Source organism: Phoenix dactylifera, unplaced genomic scaffold, assembly GCF_009389715.1.
Source record: "Phoenix dactylifera cultivar Barhee BC4 unplaced genomic scaffold, palm_55x_up_171113_PBpolish2nd_filt_p 000309F, whole genome shotgun sequence".
Taxonomy (NCBI): Eukaryota; Viridiplantae; Streptophyta; class Magnoliopsida; order Arecales; family Arecaceae; genus Phoenix; species Phoenix dactylifera.
In genome coordinates this window covers 114,356-137,611 of record NW_024067781.1, presented here as the reverse complement: position 1 = coordinate 137,611, position 23,256 = coordinate 114,356, and the positions used below count along the sequence as shown (strand labels likewise).

General features: G+C 42.9%; 2 protein-coding genes across 2 annotated transcripts; both read right to left on the bottom strand.

Annotated features, from left to right (window-relative positions):
- Positions 1-1,056: 1,056 nt before the first annotated feature.
- LOC120105547 (protein STRICTOSIDINE SYNTHASE-LIKE 5-like) lies at positions 1,057-9,795 on the bottom strand. The gene is made up of 4 exons (XM_039118111.1): positions 9,320-9,795; positions 3,439-3,746; positions 1,516-1,648; positions 1,057-1,417 (listed from the first exon to the last, which is right to left on the bottom strand). The coding sequence occupies exons 1-4, from the start codon at positions 9,557-9,559 to the stop codon at positions 1,142-1,144; spliced, it is 957 nt and encodes a 318-aa protein (XP_038974039.1). The 5' UTR covers positions 9,560-9,795; the 3' UTR covers positions 1,057-1,141.
- A 9,993-nt stretch (positions 9,796-19,788) lies between these two features.
- Positions 19,789-21,658, bottom strand: LOC120105546 (chitin elicitor-binding protein-like). Its single transcript, XM_039118110.1, has 4 exons — positions 20,871-21,658; positions 20,492-20,612; positions 20,163-20,353; positions 19,789-20,033 (listed from the first exon to the last, which is right to left on the bottom strand). The coding sequence occupies exons 1-4, from the start codon at positions 21,535-21,537 to the stop codon at positions 19,939-19,941; spliced, it is 1,074 nt and encodes a 357-aa protein (XP_038974038.1). The 5' UTR covers positions 21,538-21,658; the 3' UTR covers positions 19,789-19,938.
- Positions 21,659-23,256: the final 1,598 nt, after the last annotated feature.

Below are 23,256 nucleotides of genomic sequence, written 5' to 3'. Positions count from 1 at the left end.
AACAATTTGTATGCAAACTTAATAAATCTTTATATGTTCTTCAACAAGCTCTAAGATAATGGAATAAGAAGTTTAAGGAACAAATTAAGAATTTTTTTTTCGAGAAATAAGGTAGATGATTGTGTTTTTACAAAAATTACCCAAAATTCTTGTATAATGATAATTCTTTATGTTGATGATTTATTGATAATTGCTTCAAATATTGAAACTAAAGATGAGACAAAGGAATGCATTTCTCAGGTATTTGAAGTTAAAGATTTAGGACCTACAGATGCAATTTTAGCTGTTAAGTAATTCGACATGATGGTGAAATAATTTTACCTCAAATACATTATATTGAGAAAATGTTGAGAAAACCACTAGAGGAAACAAGCGGTTGCCTGATCCTTAAAAAATTAAGCTTAGATTTCACATGTCAGAAAAACTTGTTTTGTGCATCATTTATTGGTGCCAAAAACCTTACTAGTAAACTTTTTTTCTTCATATCAATACCTTAGAAGATCACTTGACCTAAGTTCTTCTTAAGATTATTACAATTTCCACCTTTAGCAGGGCTCATAATTTTCTTGCAAAAACCCTAACCTTTTGTTTCCTTTAATCTAAATCATTGTTTTTCTTGTATTTTACTTTGGGCGGTTGGTAATGGCATCCTTGATCTTAATGGACTTTTCTTAGTCAATCCCTTACTTTATGGTATTGTAATTCTTGATTTGATGGTTTCGTTCATTTATGATTAATATTGAGATAGATAACTCCAAGTATAATGAGGGACATTATATTTAATTTCTTACATAATTCATAAACACAGCATCACCCATCTATGGATATGATTTTAAGATGAATATAGTTCACAGATTATTAAAACTCCCAAAAAAATAAAAAAAATAATTTTATAATGCAAAGGCAAAAGATAAACTATAGATTTTAGAGATCTTTCATAAATCTTTTATTTTAGACTTCATTCTTTGTCCATGTTTATAAACCATTCTCAGAAGAAAAAAAAGACATTGAATAACACTTGTTAACCATGAAGTGGATAAGCAGAGATTCTTAAGATTCAAACCATGAAGAATGATAGATAAATTTAAAATCCTTTTCCACCCATAAGCATGAAGCTCAGTTGATAATTATAGTACCATGTTTACATAGCATTTGATCTATATTGAGTAAGATCAATCTTACTGATATAGGACTCATGGAGTGAACCATAATAAAGATTCTTTCCAATTTTAAGCCCACCAGTGACGAGAATCAAATGTCGATCTGAATAAATGGTAAGCGGTTGCCCTTCTAGAGTCACACTAAGCATTCCAGAATCTTGAGACAAGTAAAATGGTGAGAAGAACTTTGCTAGGATGGCAGCCATTTTTCTTATAAAGGGAAACTTGAATAATATATCCCATGAAATGGTTCTTCCCTACAAAAGTCAGAGAATACGATGGTCATGTAATTATAAACTACACATAACGTAAGAGATTAGAAGTGTAAAGGAAATAAAAATAAGAATTAGTATACCGATGATAGTGCAATCCAATAATGGCCTTCACCACTATATCGAATGTTATCAGGATAGCCTGGCAAATTCTCGATAAAATTCTCTGTCGTTCCGTTTTTGTCTCCTTCAATATGATACCTTTTGCACCTCCTCCTACATTAAGAAATATGCAATAACAATAATAACATAGCTCATTTAAAATGACCAAGGAAAAAAGTTTCGATAGCTGCAACTTATTGAAATCCACCACCTCGTCGCCTCCTATCCATAGAAACCACCATGGTTTGCTAAAGAATCCACCGTGCAAAATATCTTAACAACAAACACAAGTTAATGTGTACTTAACAGGAACAATATTCATTGATTAAAGTCTGGGGTATATAGGGTGCTATTTATAGAATCTAGGGACCTTACATTGATATGCAGGATGGCTCCAGACTATCCTAACATTGTTTCACTATTTTGACTATAACTTCCTCATCAAAGCTCAAATCTGGGCAATTCAAGAGGTATTGAAAAGTTTACTCAATGTCGGATGCAGTATAGAGCCTCAAATTCCATTTGAGTTAGCTAGCTTGAAATCATCTTTTGGGCCAATGTGTCAAAAGTCATCTCTCAGTACAACTTAACTTACTATATAAAATGCTAAGCTCTTTAGACCCATGAGTTAAATATCACGTTATATTCTCCAATTAAGGGTGGCCCAAAGGCTGTTTGCCGGTCTTGTGACCACAAGAGATGTGGTTCTAGTCTACATCATCTTGTCTCTTGATTCGCACTGGCTACTTATTGGATTGTGGCAATTTTTCAGATCAATCATGATTTGTCACAGGGCACTTTATTATCTTTAGAATTTAGGAAGCTTCTAGAGCCTTAATCTCTAACCTTTCATTCAAATTCTCTCCATCTATAAATACCCCTCAAATGTATCATTTGAGATCTTTTACTCATTATAGATCTTTAAACTATGGCATCTTCTTTTGGCCATATTTAGGTTAGATCAGAAAATTCTAAGATAAATGTTGAGAGAGAGAGAGAGAGCTCTATCAAAATGGAGCCATCTCCCCCAGCTTTCTTCCATCCCCATTTAGATCTACCTAGAATTAAATTAAATTCTCCTAGACTTAGAACAACTCTCCACTAAAATCACCCTATCTAAGTCTTAGCAAAGAGTAAATCAAGGAGCTAGAAGAAAGATGGTTTCCAAGGGTCCCCCGTGAGAAAGAGCCAACAAGCTTCCTTGGTTTGAATTTGGCACACTCTAACCCTTCTTTCTTTTAATTGTTTGTCAAATTATAAATACTTCGATATAAATTTTGCAATCCTTTTGTTAATAAAATAATTTTGTTTTAGATCATCTTTTTCTTGCTAGATAGCTTACAAAAATTTACTTTCTTGCAATTTTTTTCTTCAAAGCCTTATTTTCCTCAATTCCTTTCTTTGAGATCAAGAGAAAGTTTTTCATAACCCCAGACTAGCACAAAGAATAGACTAGAAACCAATAAAAGCCATTTCAAGTACTATTTGTTGTCAACTAATAGCAACCCTCGATGAAGGTGAGCACAAGCATGATCCTTTGATTATATAGTTTTGGGTGGCCTTCTTCTCCAGCTACACTCATGGCCCTAACCCAACCTCTAGTTGCAGCCTTACACCATTTTCCCTTATTTGCTTTAGGTTTTTCAATTTTTAGGACCTTAATATTTGGGTAAGAACCCCTTGTATTATAAACTAGTTTTTAACATCTCCAATTGTTTCTCTATAATTTCATAAGTTTTTCACATGTTTCCCACCCGCTATAACATAAATTTTCATATTTTCAAATTCTAGGACTTGTATTGTTTTGCTTTGCCTGTTAAATATGTTTTCCTTTCTTTATGTCCATTATAGAAAATATGGCGCCAACAATAATTTTGACATAAAGTGATAATCTATGAACTTACAGTGGGGTCTCACAGAAGATTATAGAGCGTTGATCTGGAGAGACTGCTACACCATTAGCAAAATAGAGGTCATGTGCAAGCACCACTGTTTGATTGGTGGATGGGTTGAAGCTCATCAATCTTCCATGAGGCCGGCCCTCAAGAATGTCTAGCATGGTCATCTCTAAGTTGTATTTGTAGGATGCATCGGTAAAATAGATCAAGCCATCAGATGCAACATCGATCCCATCAGTTAAGCGAAAGTTCAAACCCTCAGCCTCATTTGTCATTAGTTCCACTGTTTGGTCTGGTTTCACCAATAGTACACCCTGGCAATAAACATGTGTTCATATTATCAAACTACTAATTCTTCACTACTCTACATTATGTCAAAAAGAATAAGCATGGGTAACAAATAAAATTTCATGTATTGGTATGTTGTATTTTCCACAAATGAGATGGGCAAAGCAAGGGCTAGACTACAAAATTGCATATGTCAAATTGATGACATATTAGTCTTAAATGGACGCATATTATTGATAAACTTTTACTTGAGTAGCTGCATTTCTTTTTCTTTTTTTTTTCATATTACAAATTAGATTTTCTAATTCTTTAGCCTCGATCCATATAGATGAAGCCTACCTATCAGTTGTAAATAGTTGAACGGACCAAGTTATTCCATCATTTGTTTAGTAATCTATGATTGTTGATGCATGCATGGCTTTAGATGAATGAATTTCTCTCTTCTTTTTTTTTTGGTACAACGGCAGCTCACACCCTACGAGTGTGAATGCGGCCGACAAAATCATAAAACAAAACACTGCATAAACCCTCTGGCAATGATGCGTGGTCCACCCAGACAAAGCCTCCCAAGTGGTGAGCCACAAAGGAAGCAATCCAATCAGCGGCAATGGGTTTATGAAAAATACTAAGAACTTGAGAGCATCCTAAAACAATTTTCATTATATACTATTGGAAGTACCCTTATTGCCAATGGTCCACTGGAAAAGGATATTATAACAATATCAAAGAGTAAATGTAAGGTTATTTATAAAAAATATCATATTAATAATGAAATTAAAGAATGTTTGGCTCAACCATTATTCACACATGGAAGGGAGAGAGATAGATTTCTGTTGTTGCCGTTCCAGGTCCATTTGCACTAATTTTAGGTGTATGCGCACTGATATGCTCCTTTGTGCGCACTTATATCTACATCTATGTGCATTGGTTTTGAACTGAGATGAAACCTGGTCCAAACTCATTTAACATTCCTTTCTCATCAAGTGATATCAGAGCATGCCGCCTACCAAACAAGTGGTATCAAAGCTGAGGTTGAGTGAGTGCGATTAGTGAAAAAGGGAATTAGTCCAATAATTAGCCTCCAGAGAAACAATTGGAGAAAGCAGCCAAGATCAAGGATGTTCTCTTTGGTGAAGACCACAGGATGAAGATCTCGTTGATCTTGATGGCTGTTCCTCCTCCAGTAACACTTGTTCATGAGGGAAATGAGAAGGAAGGGTATGGATGAAATGATGGTGATGGTATTCCTCTTAGTGTGGAAGTAGAGCATGGCGAGCTAGTAAAACTATCCCATAATTAGCCACCAGAAGAACCTTATTGAGGAGCATGGAGAGCTACCAAAGCAATCCAATAGTCAATCACAAGCAAATCCACAATTAAGAAGGTCCACTAAGGGCTCGTTTGGTTCGCAGGAAAACGAGGGGGAAAAGTGTGGTCAACGGGAAAGTAATGAAATGACTCTTGTTTGGTTGGAGTTTTCAAAGGAGAGAGATGGAAAAGTGGTATTCCCATGGGAATATGATTCCCACATTTCATGGGAAAGTCTTTCCCATGAGAAACATGGGAAAGTTACTTTCCCATGAGGTGGGAATCACTCCTTTTTTATTTTTTCCCAAAAAGACCCTTCAGCATTAAAGAAGCATTAAAGAGGCATTAAAGACCTAATTTTTATTAAGGGCATAATAGGAATTATACCATAACTTTCCTAGGAAAGTGGATGGTCAACCAAACATAAGCACTTTGGAAATTAGTCACTTTCCCATGGTTAACCAAACATGTCAAAAGTACTTTCCTAGGTATCTTCTTCCTAGGAATCTGATTCCCAGGAATCATATTCCTAGGAGGGAAAATACTTCCCGCGAACCAAACGAGCCCTAAAAGTGCCTAGTATCTAAGCAAAAAGTAGTCAAGAGCCATGCAAGAAGAGATATCTATATATAGAAGCCTTGCATGAGAACTACTTATAAATTAGTGAAATTGTGTGCTCAACAGTATATGAGTCTTCAAGTTGAAGATGGAATGGAAAAGCTCACAGCCAAGGTTGCAAAGCTGGTTGTGAAATGATTTGACAAAGAAAAGTGTGCTGACTTTGAAGTTTTTCTCACCAGTGGTGAAGATATCATCAGCTAGGTGTAAAGCAACCTTCATGGTGAATTGAAGGAAGAGACTTACATAAAACTGCTAAAGGTCTCAACGTCAAAGACATACTAAGAGGAGCTTGTATGCAAATTTAAAAAAACTCCAAGGTATTGATGCAGAAGATATCCTCCTTCATGGTGTCAAGGAGAAGTCTACACATCTGCATAAGCCAATCATATTTGAACTTGATGAAGTTCTCCTCAAAATTCAAGAGCGGAAGATTATTAGGGCTATCACTCCTTTACATTTTGGATTGTGCTATTTGGAATGGAGCAACCCATGATTAAAGCCCATTCCAGATTCTCTCTTATAAAAAGAAACAGACAAGAAATTTGGGTTCGGTTCAAGAAAAGAGGTGTTCTCTTGATGTTGTGATCCAAGAAATGTGTTCTATTAGTTTTCTGATTCAAGAGAGGGTTATCTTGGATGCTATGATCTTTTGGCATGCTCCAAGAAAAAGCAAAAACCTTGCAATCCTGTTATTTCTGGAAGATAATGGAAGATTGATCTGTACTCGATTCTATGGTCCTTCTGAAGGTTTTTTCGTGTTAAACGTTGGTCTCTTGTCCACAGGTGATTTCTGGTTGCCTATGCTCTAGTTTTTATATTCTTATTAATTATATATAGAAGAGAAAGAAATACACTTCCTCTGCTTCCATGCCAAAGAAAAAGCTTGATGCTATGATCTTTGGCATGCTCCAAGAAAAAGCAAAACCTTGCAATCCTGTTATTTCTGGAATATAATGGAAGATTGATCTGTACTCGATTCTATGGTCCTTCTGAAGGTTTTTTCGTGTTAAACGTTGGTCTCTTGTCCACAGGTGATTTCTGGTTGCCTATGCTCTAGTTTTTATATTCTTATTAATTATATATAGAAGAGAAAGAAATACACTTCCTCTGCTTCCATGCCAAAGAAAAAGCTTGATGCTATGATCTTTGGCATGCTCCAAGAAAAAGCAAAACCTTGCAATCCTGTTATTTCTGGAATATAATGGAAGATTGATCTGTACTCGATTCTATGGTCCTTCTGAAGGTTTTTTCGTGTTAAACGTTGGTCTCTTGTCCACAGGTGATTTCTGGTTGCCTATGCTCTAGTTTTTATATTCTTATTAATTATATATAGAATAGAAAGAAATACACTTCCTCTGCTTCCATGCCAGGTCGATGTGCACTGGTTTCAGGTATATGTGCATTGATATACTTCTCTACGTGCACTAATATCTGCCTCCATATGCAGATAAACTATCTTAATTTAATATGGTATGCCTGTTCAAAGCCACATAGAGCTTTTAAATGAATTCTTTCAAACTGACCATTCATTAATGATCAGATAGATGCCTAATAAATTATCTGAAAAGAAAATTAGCACAGAATGATACTAGAAACCAACTCCAAACCCATGATACTGGAAGTTCGAGATGCTTTGTGATAAATCAACTAAATCAAGTAGACAGCACAAAAGGGGCTAAAAAGGCCACTGTCTAATAGACGCTTAGCCATAAAACATGAAAAAGTGGAGTACATGTGTCCTGGTCGATCATCTCAAGGCTTAACCAATCCCTTCTCTAGATTTTGGAAATAATTGGCTGGAAGAAAAAATATATTAGCAAAGTATACCGATTTCACACGAAAAATGCTTCTAAACTTCTTAAGTTGAGATGGAATAAGATAGTTATAAATTACTTTTTTTTGCTTATAGAATTATAAATTAGTTTAGCATTTTATTTCTGAGATTTATGTGTTTCTCAAAAATTACCAACCACCTTTGGAACCATAAGCTTTTTCTCTTCTTGTTAAAATATCTAGGTAAGGTATGCAGTACTAGCTCAAACTGAGCAGTATGGAGATATACCATATCTTATCGGTTCAGTATTGGTACTCGATACAGATGACATATTGGTACTCGATACAGATGATGTATCGACATTCGGTTAAAAAAAAATTCATACCGAGTAAAACAAAGAAAAGCGTACTGTGCCAAAAATTTTGTTAGAGTTTGAATAGCCCATGCATTGAACACTACTAGTAGGACGAACTAGATGAGCTACCACTTTTGTTTGCAACGATATCGACCAAAGTTCCCTTGACCATTAGCCTATGGAGTTTGTCTCTTTCCACAGAAGGGATAGACGTTACAAGATAGAGAGAGAAGGAGAGAGAGAGATTACGAGAGAAGAAAAATGGTTGAGATTTCCGCCGCCAGACATGACTCTAGCATACGAAATTTATCCGAGCAAGATAAAAAGGTATTATATATGGTGATCATCATCCACAAATAAAAAACAAACTTCTAAATTTAAAAAAAATGAACAAATTCAATGGAATACAAATATGATTACTTTATTACAAGGTTGTGCGACATCAACCATTAGATCTCGCAACATCTGCTTTGAGATCCATGCAGATAGATGGAAGAAAAATATTTGAGTGCTTTGAAATACGTGCAAGATGCGGTCCAATGGTTGATATCATAAAAAAGATTATGAGGATCCGTGCGGACGTGTATTTAGTCCTAGATTGATTATTCGCTAGGTAGATATTGGATACTTATACAGAATCAAGAAATCCAAATAGTACTTTTTGGCCAACCATTTTAGGAAAGATCCTGAATTATTACAAATGGTATTAGAGCAAATTAGACCCACAACCAATATGGACTAAGGGACATTGCAGTACAGATTCATTAGAACTAACCACAGATCGATCGTGGTACTTGTGATTAGATTTGAATAGATTTAAATCTTTGACCTAACGAGGACGTCATGGCTTAAATGGAGAGAGTATGTGAGAATATGGATGAAAATCTATTTAGTCCTACATCGGTTATTTACTAATTGATACAATTCGAACCATTCCCTCCTCAAAGAAAGCAATTTAGTGTCGTCTTGGATCCGATGTCCAAATGCATGGAGGAAATTGGCCCTATTTGGCACATATAATAAGAATATAAAATGGACTAATGACTTTTGATTAGTAAAACTTCGTAGGGTCTTTCTCTCTTTTGAAATTTATGTCAATCGATCGTCATACCTTTGAACAAATGCAGGCCACAGTTGAAGAATTATGGTTTGAATAGTAAGCTTTCTGGCTTTGGCTTTGTTTGAGTTTTTGCTAACCTACTTTCCTGTCAGTTCGGAAAAGAATTATAAGTACCAAACAGTAAAAACACTAGTTTCGGAATATTTTTGAAGAAAGATTGATGCCACGAGGACTGCTAGATACCTTCGACATGTGCAATCGAAATCAACTTAAGGTGATATGATTTTTTTCTTAGGAGAAGTCTCAAGTTTTAAGTTTTAAACCACTGCAACTGCCGGCCCCTAAGACACTCCTTTTTCTTCTCCTTCAAAGTTCAAACTATAAAATCAAAATTGCATAAATATAGAGGCGACTTCTCATGGCAACAAGATCCTACTATCTAAGGCCGAGCAAACTCAAATTAATTTTTTCTATGACTCACCTTGTAGGAGTCGGCGACGACGAGGCTCCCGCCGGGGGCCATGGCAAGACCCAGCGGCCGGCCACCAATAAAAGCCCAATCCTCCACCTTAAGCTCGGCGTCCTTCAGTCCAACTCTCCTTATCCAGCCATCAGAGCAACCAGTGTAAAGATATCCTTTCTCTGCGTCGTAAGCCAAGTCCTCCGGCCCCGGCAGGAGCCCCTCACCGATGCGCTCGCTGGCCTCGGAGCACATGGTCATGGCGTTCAGGCACGGCTATGGAGTCACCGAAAGAGTGGTCGCCGGGAAGCGGCGCCGGGGTCGAAGTCCGGGGGATGGAAGAGGAATGGCAGCCAACACAACGGGAACAAATATTAGCAGAAGAAGACCAAGGAAACGCGATGTGAGATTGGGCTTTGGAAGAGTGGAGGGAGGAGGCAGGGGGGTCCTCGGCTCGGCCATGGAGTGGATGCGCCGGTGAGGTTGGAGTGAATGCAGTACCAGGATTCTTCTTATAAAAGAATAGTAACATTATTGCAAGCGGTCGGTTTGGACATTAGATGGACCGGTAACTCGTGTGTCCACCCTACGTGTCCAAAGATTTTGGCCCGGTCCCGTCCACAAGACCTTGCCCATTTTCTCGAGATCTAAGAGTGTGAACACCAATAATTGTACGGACTTTAATGGAAACAAATGTCAAACTTGCTGGCCATTCTCACCACCTCAGCTATTTTCATATTTATCCGCTCTCAACCTACTGTTAACTAAAATTAGAATGAAAAAATAAAATAATAATTTTTTAGTACATAAAATATTTTTTTAAAAACCAAAGAAATCCTAGATTAGATGGGTAGCATCAATAGGTGCCAGGTCGTCAACGATGCCAAGGCTGACAGAGATGGCGCTGATGGCTCTCAACTCGAGGGAGCTGAAGGTGCTGACGAGGGTCCTTGAGAATTACGTAATCGAACTGAAGAACTTCGTCACACAGGCAGCGGGTGCGCCCCCAAATATAAAATCTAGTTGCATAATGGATCCCACCTCGAAGGCCAACGAGACCCTGGAACAAATATAAGAGTTTTTTTTTTTTTATAATAACATACATATTCTTCTAAATAATAAAATTAACATACATATTTTTTTTTAAAATTAATATTTTTATATATATATTTTTATAAAAAATTATAAGAAAGAAAGGAGGAAGGAAATTAATATGTGGAAGCTTTATTCCAGTAAACATCGACAACTTGATGCAAGTCGAACTTCTGACCAAGTCCATCATCAAACTAGAAGCAATTAGCCAATTACGATCACTGTAGAGAAAATTTAGGCTCCAAATTATGTCATTTCAGCCATAAATGAAGTATTTCATCCTATCCATGCAGGACGGGGAAAGAGGCTGGGATCCACTCCGAGTTGGCCCAGATCCACTCGAGTTGGCAGCAGTTGGGCGCTCCACGGAACAAGCTAGCCTCGCCCACATCACGCCGGACTCCGAGGGCTGGCAAAAGCCCAACAAGATGGCGTGCCGGCACTCGGTGGAGAAATGGCCAGCAATTGGAGGTCCGACGACACGCAGGGAGGAAGCGAGCGGGACTCACCTAGTGCAGCTCCGAGTCCGACTAGCCTGAATCGGAGGGGCGATTTGGGCCACGTAGCGGATGAGGCGAAGACCGGCCAGGCCCAACGCGCACGCCATGGAGCATGGGGCGAAGTTGGCGAAGACAGGAAGACCCGGTCCGGACCCAGTGGGTCTCACCAAGGGCCAGACCCACTGAAGCGGGCCCGCGAGGCATGGGCCGTGCCAAGGACCCGCACCTCCTATGCCGGGAGAGGGTTCCACGACCCGGGGGAGCGAGAGGCGTCGCTTCCATAGCCGAAGCCTCTCTCCGGCGGTGCTCGCGGGCAGTGAACCTTCGTCCCCCAGGGGAGGCAAGGCAGGGGTTGGTGACAGTCGGCGTCCGGCAACTGGCTGTGGCCCACCTCGGCAGCGGGTGATGGATGGAGTGGGTTAAAGCGAGAATCAACCGTATGTAGGACCGGACCGTGGACGAGGCGGTCTCTTGCGAGCGGGGGATCGGGGCAGGCCGCCGACAGTCGGAGCCGCCTCCTCGCGCGGGAGGAAGGAGTCGGACGCTCTCCTCGTGGTGCTTGGTGGGAGTGCATTGGAGACCCCAGGAGTGTTCCAGAATGAGGCAGGCCCAAATGCACTGTGGCACGGGGAGATGACCAGGCTACTTCAGAGAATTTTGCAGGGGTCCATGGCACGTGAAGATGGCCCAAGTGCGGATCCTGGGCAAGCAGGGGTCGAGGGGCTTGGAAGGGCCCACATATGCTAATCCGGAGTTAAAATCCTCTTGTGGAACTGTAGGGGAGCCAGTAAACCCTCATTCAAGTCGGCCTTCCGTCGTTTGGAACATTTGCATGATCCTATGGTTTGCATTATGTTTGAAACTAGGTTGTCCGGCGTGAGCTTGCAGCGGGTCCGCCGGTCTATTCTGGAGTACTAGGGAGTGCAACCTAACATTTTCCACAAGTGCAATTAGCAGGTGGTCCGGGTAATTTCAGAAGAGAATGAGCCCTCTTAGGTCTTGCGGGCAGCCTATGCAAGTACAGACTATAGGAAGAGAAAAGTTTTGTGGAATGAGGCGTCGAGCCTAATCCAACATGGGTTTCCAATAATGGTGGTAGCAGATTTCAATTGTATTGACAGTCTGGATGAGAAGAGAGAGGGGAAGCCCCTTTACTAATAAGATTGAAGTTAGGGAGCTCAAGGAGTTCCTCACGACCAATAGGTTGGTCGACCTTGGGTTTGTTGGCCCGTGCTTTACTTGGTGGAACCAACAGGCTTGGGAGAGCTCGTGTCTGGAAGAGGATAGACAGAACGTTCGCATCACTCAGTTGGATCCTGCGGTTCCCCGATTTTTGGTTGCGGCACCTTTCTTCGGATTGCCTCATATCACTGCCCCATTCTGGTGAGTACCTCGCACCCTGTCCCAGTTCGAAGCCCTTTCATTTTGAAAAGCTCTAGATGTCCTACCCACAGTCGTGAAAGGTGGTTCGCAAGGCTTGGCGGACGCCAGTATAGGGGGATGTCATGTACAAGGTCTTCGGAAAGCTGGAGTTGACTAGGCGGCGACTACTCAAGTGGAACCGGAAAGAGGTGGGGAACATCTTCAGACGGGTGGAGGAAGCAAAAGCGGCCATCACTAAACTTCAAACTCTAGAGGAGCATCAGGGTGGCCCGTCCGACGATGAGCAGGTAGAGCTTAGAGCTATGTTGTCTAGACATCACTTGCTCTTAAAGCAGCAGGAGGACTTTTGGGGATAGAAGTCTCGCATTTAGGGGATCCAGAAAGGGGACCGAAACACAAGGTTTCTCCATCAGTTGACCATCATCCGAAAGCAGAGGAACAGGGTTGGCATGATCAGGGACAGCAGTAGGCAGGTGACTGAAGACCCCGATACTATCAGACAAATTTTGGAGCAGTTTCTTTCGGTCGAAGTGGACTGATCAGGGGGCTGATTCCGGTGGGGGAGCAATGCTAGAGCCATATGTGAGGGTCTCCAAGGCTGAGAACTCATAGTTGATTAGTCCAATGTCGTCGGTGGAGGTTTAGGACGCACTCTAGTCCTTGGCTGAGGATAAAGCCCTGGGTTCGGACATGTTTTCCCTAGTTTTCTTCTAGGAGGTACTGGCATATTATTGGGCAGGAGGTTTCGGCAATGATACAGCAGTTTTTCTTGTCAGCGACAATGCCGAAGGATTGAAAGAGGACCTTCATTACATTGATTCCAAAGAGGCAGGATCCCCATAGAACCCGATCACTTCTGGTTGATTAACCTGTGCACCCACTTTTTACAAGGCAATAGCGAAGATCCTGGTCTGAAGGATGAGGAAGATCTTGCCTAGGATAGTGTGTCCGAAGCAGGGTGCATTCGTTGGGGGCCGTTCCCATTTTCGATAATGTACTTATTGCACAGGAGTTTATGTCTGATCTCCAACAGGCACCGGGATGGAGAAGCTTGATGGGAGTCAAGTTAAATATGGAGAGAGCTTATAACAAGATGAGATGGAATTTCATGACTCAGTCATTTGAGTGCTTTGGCTTTCACCCGTTTTGTGAATTTGGTGGATCCAGGGGTGCATTCAAGCCCCATCTTTTGTCCTTTTGGTGAACGGATCCCCTTCATAATTCTTCGTCTCATTAGTGGGGTTGAGATAGGGATGTCCCTTGTCGCCGCTCTTATTCATTATTTGTACGGACCACCTATCTCGAGCACTTCAAGTAACTTCGGCTAGGCAGAAGGTGGAGGCCTACAGTCCAATGTCAGGTACGACTCAAATATCTCACCTGTTGTTTGCGGACGACTACTTGTCGTTGGCCCAAGCGACGAAGGGGGGCACTCTAGAGGGTGCCCTGAGGAATACTGTGCGGTGTCCAGGTCAATGGGTTAATCAGGCCAAATCTACTATCTGCTTCAACCCAAAGATCCGGCCCGGAGTGAAGGCAACCATTATGGAGATTCTGGAGATTGTGGAGCAGGAGGGCACCTTGAGATACCTTGGGGTCCCGATCATAGGCCGTGCCTTCGCAGAGGGAGTGCACTTTCTTAGAGCAAAGCATCAGGAGGAGGCTAGAGGGCTGGCAGGCGAGCACCTTGTCTATGATGGGTAGGATCACTCTAGTATAGTCAAGTCTCAACTCAGTTTCCATCTATCTTTTATCCAACACCTTGGTGCCCATTGCAGTGCTACAGTGTTTGGAGCGTTCTTTCAGGGACATCATCTAGAGGAAGCATGGGAGCAGCAGGGGTGTCCACTTATTGGCGTGGGACACGATCTGTCAGCCGACCAGCTGTGGTGGTCTGAGGATCCACTCCTTGATCGAGCAGCGGGAGGTTTTTGCTATGAGGATGGCTGTCAGGTTTATACTAGAGCCGGCGAGTTTTTAGGGCTCCTTGATGAGGGCCGAGTATAGGACCGGGCGGACCCATCTGTATTCCTTGTGGGCCAATGCAATTTCTTCTTATGGAGGGAGATATGCTTCTGAGCTCCCTTGGTGATTCCGAATATCAGATGGAAGATTCGCTATGGGCGAGCTGTGGATGCTTTGGAGGATTGTTTGGCTGGCCCAACATACCGTTGAGCCGATGGCCCACCTACGTCGACCCAAAAGAGCTAGAGAGGTGCAAGGTCCGCTACCTGTTTGCCCTGGAGAGTGAGGATGGGATGTGGACCTCGTACAGCAGGCTTTTGGTGAGCAGCTAGCAAAGCCAAGTGTTGGCGATGTCGATCCCGACAGGCGAGGCAGAGGATAGGAGGGTGTGGGGCAGGACTAGCAGATCAGAGATGCGAACTCGGGACATTCTCGAGCGGGTTAGGGAGGACTGCGGTACGGTAGATTGAGGGGGGTGATCTGGAGGCTGCGTATCCACGCTCGAGCGGCCTTGTTTTTTTGAAAGGTGGCCGGGAGATGTCTGCCTACTAGGAGAGTGTTAGCTTGGTGAGGGATGAATATCTCTCCATGCTACTGGGCTTGTCAGGAGGTGGAGGAGTCTATCTACCATGTCTTTTTTGGCTATAAGCAAGCTGTTCTGATCTGGGAGTGCGCCCCGGCCTCCGCTGGTCTGCGTCGAGGATGGTCTTCGATAGAGGACTTTTTGATCTTTCTGGTTGAGTCCTCTCGGAGATCCGAACTTCTAGAGTAGAGGATTCGAGCGACCTATCTGGCTTATCACTACTGGCTAGATAGAAATGCATGAGTCTTTGAGGATAGAGGTGCACACTCGAGAGTGGCAGTGGACAGGGCCCTACTTCATGCGGTGGAGGTGCTTGACACTACTGCATCGTTGTCCCTTGGGTTGGCTAGAAAAATTATTGTCCATAGTTATGCTTGTCTCTTGGGAGCCCCCACCCTTGATTTCCTCAAGATGAATTTCGACAGTAGTGTTAAGAATGATGGTTGCTGCGGCATCAGTTTTGTCATCAGAGAACAGCAGGCCAAACTAGTAGCGGTCGGGAGTCGGCATATCTTCAATCAGTCCGTCGCTGGTGCCAAGGTTTGAGCTGCCTAGGACGGTGTCTCCTAAGCAAGATGGATGTTGGGGACAGACTGCATCATCCTTGAGGGGGATTCCGCTATGGTGATCGAGATGATCAAGAATCCAGAGAGGCCAACAGTGCTGTCAGATGGATGCGGCCGCTCCTCGATATTCGCTGACTATTAGGCAAATGCGTCACCTTTCGGGCTACCCATGTCTTCAGAGAGGCCAACAGTGCTGCGGATTAGGTGGTATGATATACAGCTCATCACTCTGGAGATTTTATCTGGGAGAACCACGTCTCTATTTTCTCTCTCTTGCATTTTCTTCTACTGTCTAACTTTTTGGGCTGCACTTATACCTGTTGTGTGTGAGCTACCGATGTACTAAAAAAAAAGTATTCAATCTCAACCGGGACACCCAAAGTTATAAGCAAGTAAAACTTCTAATGAGCTCTAATGTTTCTTTTACACAAAGTATTCATCTTCCCCTTACAATCCAAGGGATTTTCAACACAAGGCCCATTTAGTGAGTCAAATTTAAGATTTGTTTTCAGTTAGGAAAACCTAAGATTAGCAAGGTCTGAAAAACCTTGGGGAGAATCAGCCTCAAATAGAAGCCTGGAGAAACCAAAATATGACTAGCAAATTAATTCGAGGTCACGGCTAGTAAGACAAGAGGCTTAAAGGAAAATGATAATGGAAAAAGAGTGGAGAAAGATTGGAGAGTAAATCAGAATTTTATCTGAATTTTTCCTTCGTTTCCTCTCTAAGGCTAAAACAAACATTTTATTTGGCCTAGTGATGAGTGGTGACCATCCCAGTAGCTGTCTTGCTGCAAAAGCAAGTAAACTAGGACCTGGACTAAGGCCTAAGGCCTAGACAGGAGTCCAATACCATCAGTAGATTAGGCAATTAAGCTGATGGTGATTTAATGGTTCAGCCTAGACCAGACTTATTGTAGCAAATCTAAATCTCAAACAGGCCTAGAGCAACGAATCCATCCAATTTATACTCTAGGCTAAGCCAAGAAAGCCAAAATGTATTATAACAAGGGACCAGGTTTAATTTTCGGCAAAATTCCCTCATGATCTCATGCTTGAAAAAGAAGATTTTTGCCAAGAGGCTATTTTATATTTTACATAAAACATGCTACAAGAAATGCAATTATCAAATTCAAAAATGTATGTGTCAAAAACACGTTCGAAAACCATCAACACATGGGACGAGGAACAAAGAAGGGAATGGGGTGGCAAAATGGTAGCATCTAGGTGACGAACGGATATAAACCCAGGTCATTGGTATACAATTTCCAGTAATTTTGCTACTTGAGCTAGTTGGTGATCTCGTGCCGATCTTTTATTTATGAGATGAATATTTCATATGGTCTTCATTTTCGAAATTAGAGACATGAAGATCCATTATCCTTGACCGAATCATTTAAGCACTAACAAATGCAAAATGCCATTATAAGGAACAGGGCATGCTCTTCTAGTCATACTCTGAATAATTAAATACTAGCATGAAAATTAGTTTTATTGAGGGAAATGGAAATTTCCTTATAAAACAGACCCTTGCCCTTATGAATGGGATCTCATGCTGATTTTTTCACATATTTGTTTGGGAAGCATATTGGTACTCAGTTTATGACAAACATCAAACTTTAAAATTTGATGTGCTTTTTGTTAGATATTAAGGTCATGGTACCAAATTGATTGGAATATCGATGTTGATTGTGATTTGTAATATAATTTTTAATGTGAGGATTATTTTCAAAGAAAAAATTAAAATAAAAGCTCTAGATAAGGAGTTACAAGGAAAAGGAAGAAAAGAAGAAATATAGAGCTCCCATAAAAGAACGCGAAGTTATAAAATAGATCACAGCACCCACAAATAGGTTCTAGGTCAGGAGAGCAAAATAAAAATAAAATAAAATATCCCAGAAAGGACCCAAATTTCGACCAAAGAAACCTATTGTGCACCGGTGAAAGTCCCCGATCATAGTACACCAAACAGAAATTATGGGCCCTTTCAAAATTTGTTCTTGTATCCTCATTGATTCAACTGTACGTCCCATAATTATTCCACTCATGTTTGCCGGACTGCCTAATTTATTCCCTACGACTGGCATGAAGCCGGCATGCCTCGGTACTTTTCTCGAAAAAATAGTTTGAACCGCTTTGAACCGGATGATTGAGACAGAGCTAATGCAAGCTGGCCCGATTCGGAGCGAAACCGATGCAAGATGCTTGGTTCGCACTTGTTTGAACCCATTCAAACTAGTTTGCACCCTCACCTTCTCTTTCAATATTTAAAAAGCTTAAAAATAGTCTATTAAACTAAGATGAATCGTCCGATTTGCTTCATACCAAACCGTTAGCTGATCCGCATAAGTTTTAGTACCAATTCGACTAACCTTAATTCCATTAATAAAAATTTTCGCTCTCTCCGCTGCTTTTTTTTTTTTTTTTTTGCTAAAGCGAAAAGGGGAAGAGGGGATGAAGAGACAAGCCCACCCCCGCGTAGCAGCCCTTACTGGGCCCCCATCCCGCCAGGAGAATGTTCGATGCGGGTAGAAATGACCGTGTGTTGGGCACCCCGGCTAGGGCTGTTAACGAGCCGAGCCGAGCCCGAGCCTCCTCGGGCTCGGCTCGGCTCGTTTCACAAAAGTCTAGGCTCGGGCTCGGGCTCGGGCTCGGTACCGAGCCCTGTATTAGGCTCGGGCTCAAGCTCGCTGAGCACAGCCCGGCTCGGGCTCGGGCTCGTAAAGCTCGTTTGCCCGAGCCCGAGCGCGAGACCGAGCCTCAGCCCTCCCCATCTCCGACTCCAAGCTCGGTTCGTCTTCTGAGAGAAGAACGAAGGAAGGAAGGAAAGAAAGAAAAGAAGAAAAAGAGAAGAAGGAAGGAAAGAAAGAAAGGTTAAAAAAAAAAAGGTGGAACTAGGTAGTATTAGAAGATCTACGGTGGAGGATGAAAAAAAAGAAGAAGAAGAAGAAGAAGAAAGCAAGGGGTGGTGCCGTGGTGGGTGGGGCGGTAATAGGTATGTATGTACCTGCGGTAAGAGACGGGGACGATGCCGGCATGGTACTGGGCGATCTTGAGGAACATGGGCATGGCGAGGTCGAAGTGGGGGCGGGGAGGGTTGCAGCAGCTGCCATTGTCGGAGGGGAGGGCGTAGTTGGGGGGGGGGGGGCAAAAGTTGGTGGCAGTGATGAGGATGGAGGGGCTCCCCGGCGCACTTGATCTCAAAGCACACCCCACAGCTCAGCCCGTCGTCAAACAGCGCCGTGCTCAGGGCCGCCCGTCTCCACCCCGTAGGCCGTACAGATTCCCATACCCACCGTGCTTCTCCTCCCCTCCTATGTCGCCGGTGGAGGAGTCGGCAGAGAGAAGAAAAGAAAGGGGGAGAAACGGAGAAGAAAGAGGGGCTGGAAGGTTCTGGAGAAACCCAGAAGAGAGGAGAGGAAAAGAAAAAGAAAGAGGAGGAGGAGGGAATGGGTTAACGGATTGGGTTTGGGTTAACGGGTTGAGTCCCAAACTTGAACTAATTCAATCTGATTTTAAGAAATTAAATGGAATTGGACTGAGCCCTCATTTGGGCTCGTGAGCTGCTCGGGCTCGAGCTCGGATTTAAACGGGCCTCTTTTTGGGCTCGGGCTCGGGCTCGTTTGACTAACGAGCCGAGCTCGAGCCGGGCCCGAGCCGAGCCCGAGCAGCTCGGCCCGTTAACAGCCCTAACCCCGGCCGGTTTTACTCATACCCTCCCCACCCGTGGGCCGGTTCGGTTACCCGACCTGACCTTCGTGTGAGTACGTCACACCTGGCACCACCCAGGCTACCAGCCGACCAGTAGCGCTTCCATACCCCATGTCCAGGCGTGGGGCATCCGGTCCCCAAATTTAATCGACGCCCGTGCGTTTCGAACCTGTAACCACTTGGTTGGAAGCAAATGCCCCGTTCCAACTGGGCTACCACCTTGGTGGCTCTCCGCTGCTTATCTCCCTCATTGCTTCATGTACTATGTTGTTCCTATGGATGAGTCATTCAAAAACCTGATTCACCATCAATGGCCATGATAAACAATCATGGGATATCAAATTGATGGTTGGGTTTTGTAAATCCACAGACCACAATTGGCAATATATCTATATAGGTTGATTCATAAGCCATGTCTTCGGATAGATCAACATATTATGCGCCGCCTTACACCATTCATGTTGCTTTATTATGTGGCACATTTCATGATACCAATTCAATATATCTCATATTATTTTGACCTTATATTCTCATTGCTTATTGTAAGCTTGCAATATAGATATGGTTAATAATCTGGTGACCGTTCCAGCCTAATCAAATTAACAAATTAACAACAACAAGCTTCCAGACTAGCTCGTGCAAACATTTACTATCACCTTAATGTAGCTTAGGAAAATGTACCAAAAAAATGTAGCTTAAGAAAATCTTTAATCTATTAATCTATATATATTTCGAAAGTCTTATTGTCCATGAATCAGAGAAGATAGAGAATAAGAATTACAGGAATAAAAAAGATGATACAACAGCCGTATTGGAAAAACAATAAACCGTGCTCATTCTGTCACAGGAAAGGAGGACCCATCAAAGCCATGTGAAGGAGTATAAGAAGCCCTGACCACAAGGACACCTTCAGTCCCAGCCCGGCCGGTGCAGAGCCTGTTCAGCCAGAAACACAACCAAAAGCACCAGTATTAGACCATTTGGCATCTGAAGCACACCAAAACTTTAAGCTCATGATATGCTAAGGAGTACTGCTGCTGCTACTAGCTAGTACTTGAAACTTACTGTTGCAGATGTTTTTGGTGGTGTTAACAGCAAGGATTTCAAATCCGCTTGCAGAGGAATTGGCATAGCCAGCATAGTCGCATGCCGTGATCTCGCATCCAGAGGTGGATGAGTTGCCGATTTTCAGATCTCTTGCACATCGTTCCGCAGGGCACGCAGAGCTCATGCTCTGGTTTAGTTTGCAGTCCAACCTAGTTGAATTCATTTATTGGATAACAATCAGTGCTACAAACTTGGCATATAACAATGGACTATTTCATCTTCATGCTGATGTAGGGTATCAACTAGTTACAGCATAAAAATGTAGGAGGAGGAGGAGGAGGACTCACTGATAGGTGTCGTTGTTGCAGCCGCAGAGGACACAGCCTTTGGCCGTGAGTGCGTAACTTTTAGCGGGGAGGCGCATGAAGTCGTAGTCCAAAGAAGTGGATCTAATTGAGGATGAACAAACTGGAACACCCAAATTTTTTCTGGTTATCAATAAGAAAGTTTAAAGCTGCTAAAGAAGCATCCATTACTGATTTACTATCATGGAATAAACTCCATTAAAGATTTTTTCCCCCTCTTTTTTTGTTTTTAAAGGTGATAAAGTTTGTTAAAAACATGCAGCGGTTATATACTGTGATCACAGCTTGCTGCATGGGCTAGTACTTAAGAAAGGCAGCTAAGATAAGAGGGGAAATGGGAGGCGGACGGAAAGCCACTCACCACCGAGAGGGACGTCGAGGATCTGGCCGGCCTTGAGGCTCGCGGGCTGGAAGTTTCCATTCAACTGGAGCAGCGTGTCCTCGTCGGTCCCGAACATCGCCGCTATCCCCGCCACCGTGCTCCCGGCCGCCACGACGTGCGCCAGGTGCGCCACCTCCTCGCCCTGCACCGGGTCGCAGCTGCACGGCAGCGGGATGTACAGCTTCTCTCCCGGGGTGATCACGTTGGCGTTCGTTATATTATTGGCGTCGGCGATCTCCGGGTAGGTCGCGAACAGGTCGAAGGTGTTCCGCGCGATGTCGTCGAGGCCGGTGTCGGTGGACTTCACCGTGTAGACCGGGACACCGTCCGACTTCCCGGTGCCGTTGACGCAGCGGCACGGAAATGGCACGAGGACGGTGGAGTTGGCCGGGACGGGCTGGGTTGCGGGGGTGGAAAGGGATTTGTTGTTGGCGCCGAGGATGGAGGCGAGGGTGTCCACCTGGAAGAGGCTTCGGATGTGGCCGTAGGTGGTGTCGTTGGGCACCACGTAGCCGGCCAGCCCCCGGCAGGTGGCGCTGGGGGTGGCGTTGCAGGTGAAGTTTCCTGCGAAGGCGGCAGAGAAGAACTGTGAGAGGAGGAGGAGGAGGAGGAGGGAGAGGCAAGGAATGGAAGCCAAGCACCCCATCTTGGCCTCCTTCCTTCTCTTCTTTCTTCTCGGATCTTGCCTGCTTCTCTCCCTGCTGACGGAAGGCCAGAAATAAGAAGGATTTTGCCAGTACGGAGTCGAAGAAGCAAACTCGTTGCCTGGGAAGGCGTGGCCCCTACCATTGCTGTCATTTGTGTGGAAAAGAGGAAGAGTCCATGGTTGACCAGTGGGTGGGCGACAGCTTTATGACCGTTGGATGGAGGTGTGTTTGCGTGTTCGGCACCGCAACCGAAAGTGGGATTCTGACGGTCAGCCCCCGTGGATGATGCCGTCAAAGTTTATCGAGGCAGAGACACAGCTACGGTGGTTGGTTGAGTAAATCTAAAATTCAGATCATGCGGCCGACAAAATACGGTTGATATACGAGATTTGTAGTCTTTTTGGTTAATAATAATATGTTTAAGAATACTACTCTTATCGAGCCACTCATATCTTTCGACAGACAAAACAAAACGGCGGATTGGATAGCACTCATATTTTATTTAGAATAATTATATCTCAATCTCGTCTTCTATATACTTTATTTTTTCTATTTAATTTTATGAGTTGCACTCACATCCATTTTGTATGGGTTATTGGTGTAAAAAAAAAAAAATAAAAAATAAAAAATAATGGGATGCCGGGCAGTCCGGTGTGTGGTGGGGACGTGGAAAAATAAGAGAACGAAGGTGGTGTGAAGGAGCAGACGAAAAAAATTTTCAAAAAGAAATGGAGAAGTCTTGCTTCGGTAGCGGCGGCCGTCTTCCTTATCCTGACCACTCCACCGAGAAGAAGAGGGCATTGGGATAGGAGACCGGACTGCCTTGTGCGCGCCACCGCGTTTGAACCCTTCGGTTTGGGGACGACTGACGACGCCCGAGTCGTCCGAACGGTGACGTTCGGCAAATTGAGTTCCTTTTTTCAATAAACTTACATTCTTTGCATGGTGCAATTTCTCGTTCCCTTCCACCCAGAATCATAATTCGAGGACTTTGACAACTACCGCATGTGCGTAGAAATTGACCCTATAAGCAGATAAGATATTCCATCTGTCAATGAATTAAACATAATCTAAAAATTATATAATTCACATACGGCTAGTAGTAATTATCATAACAACTCACTCTATTACAAACTATCACAAATATTGATATACATCACTATGAGTTGTAAACAGGAAGTTTCTTCCAAATTCACAATTCAAGACTTGTAGTATTTAAATTATTTTCATATTGTCATGCCTCATACCTGGATCCATACGTGACATGGCCGTGCTATTGCCGACTACCACCCACAATAACACGAATCCTCATACATGGGTAAATAGGGTAGTCAAACCATTCGAACTTTCATATATTAAAGTAGTTCTATTACAACACACTGAGTGGTACAAAACACAGAGCTTCTGTATAGTTTATGTATACAAAAGTATGTTTGCTTTACCCCAAAAGAGAGAAGCCCTGATACAAAATAGGAACGTCTCTAATTGTTATCAGTGATGAGGATCTGAAAGAAAATACCAATAGACTGGTATGAGCTACACAGCTCAGTAAGTAATCATGCATAATCTTACCGGATCTAGTATAGTATTAAACATATTCATGCAGGGTTTGAGAAGTTAACATGCACCTTACTTAACAATTCATCGTGATAAAATATTCATACCGAATCAATAATCATGTTATGTATGTTATCAAAAATATTCATACACTGTAAGAC

Bases quoted from the DNA above. Each gene is read 5' to 3' on its own strand.
- LOC120105547 (XM_039118111.1), bottom strand. From the start codon at position 9,559: ATGACCATGTGCTCCGAGGCCAGCGAGCGCATCGGTGAGGGGCTCCTG. The intron at 3,747-9,319 runs GTGAGTCATAGA...GTTTATTGCCAG, and splicing joins TCGTCGCCGACTCCTACAAG to GGTGTACTATTGGTGAAACC. The intron at 1,649-3,438 runs GTAAGTTCATAG...TTCTTAATGTAG, and splicing joins ATCTTCTGTGAGACCCCACT to GAGGAGGTGCAAAAGGTATC.
- LOC120105546 (XM_039118110.1), bottom strand. From the start codon at position 21,537: ATGGGGTGCTTGGCTTCCATTCCTTGCCTCTCCCTCCTCCTCCTCCTC. The intron at 20,354-20,491 runs GTGAGTCCTCCT...GAATTCAACTAG, and splicing joins TGCAACAACGACACCTATCA to GTTGGACTGCAAACTAAACC. The intron at 20,034-20,162 runs GTAAGTTTCAAG...CTGGCTGAACAG, and splicing joins CACCAAAAACATCTGCAACA to GCTCTGCACCGGCCGGGCTG.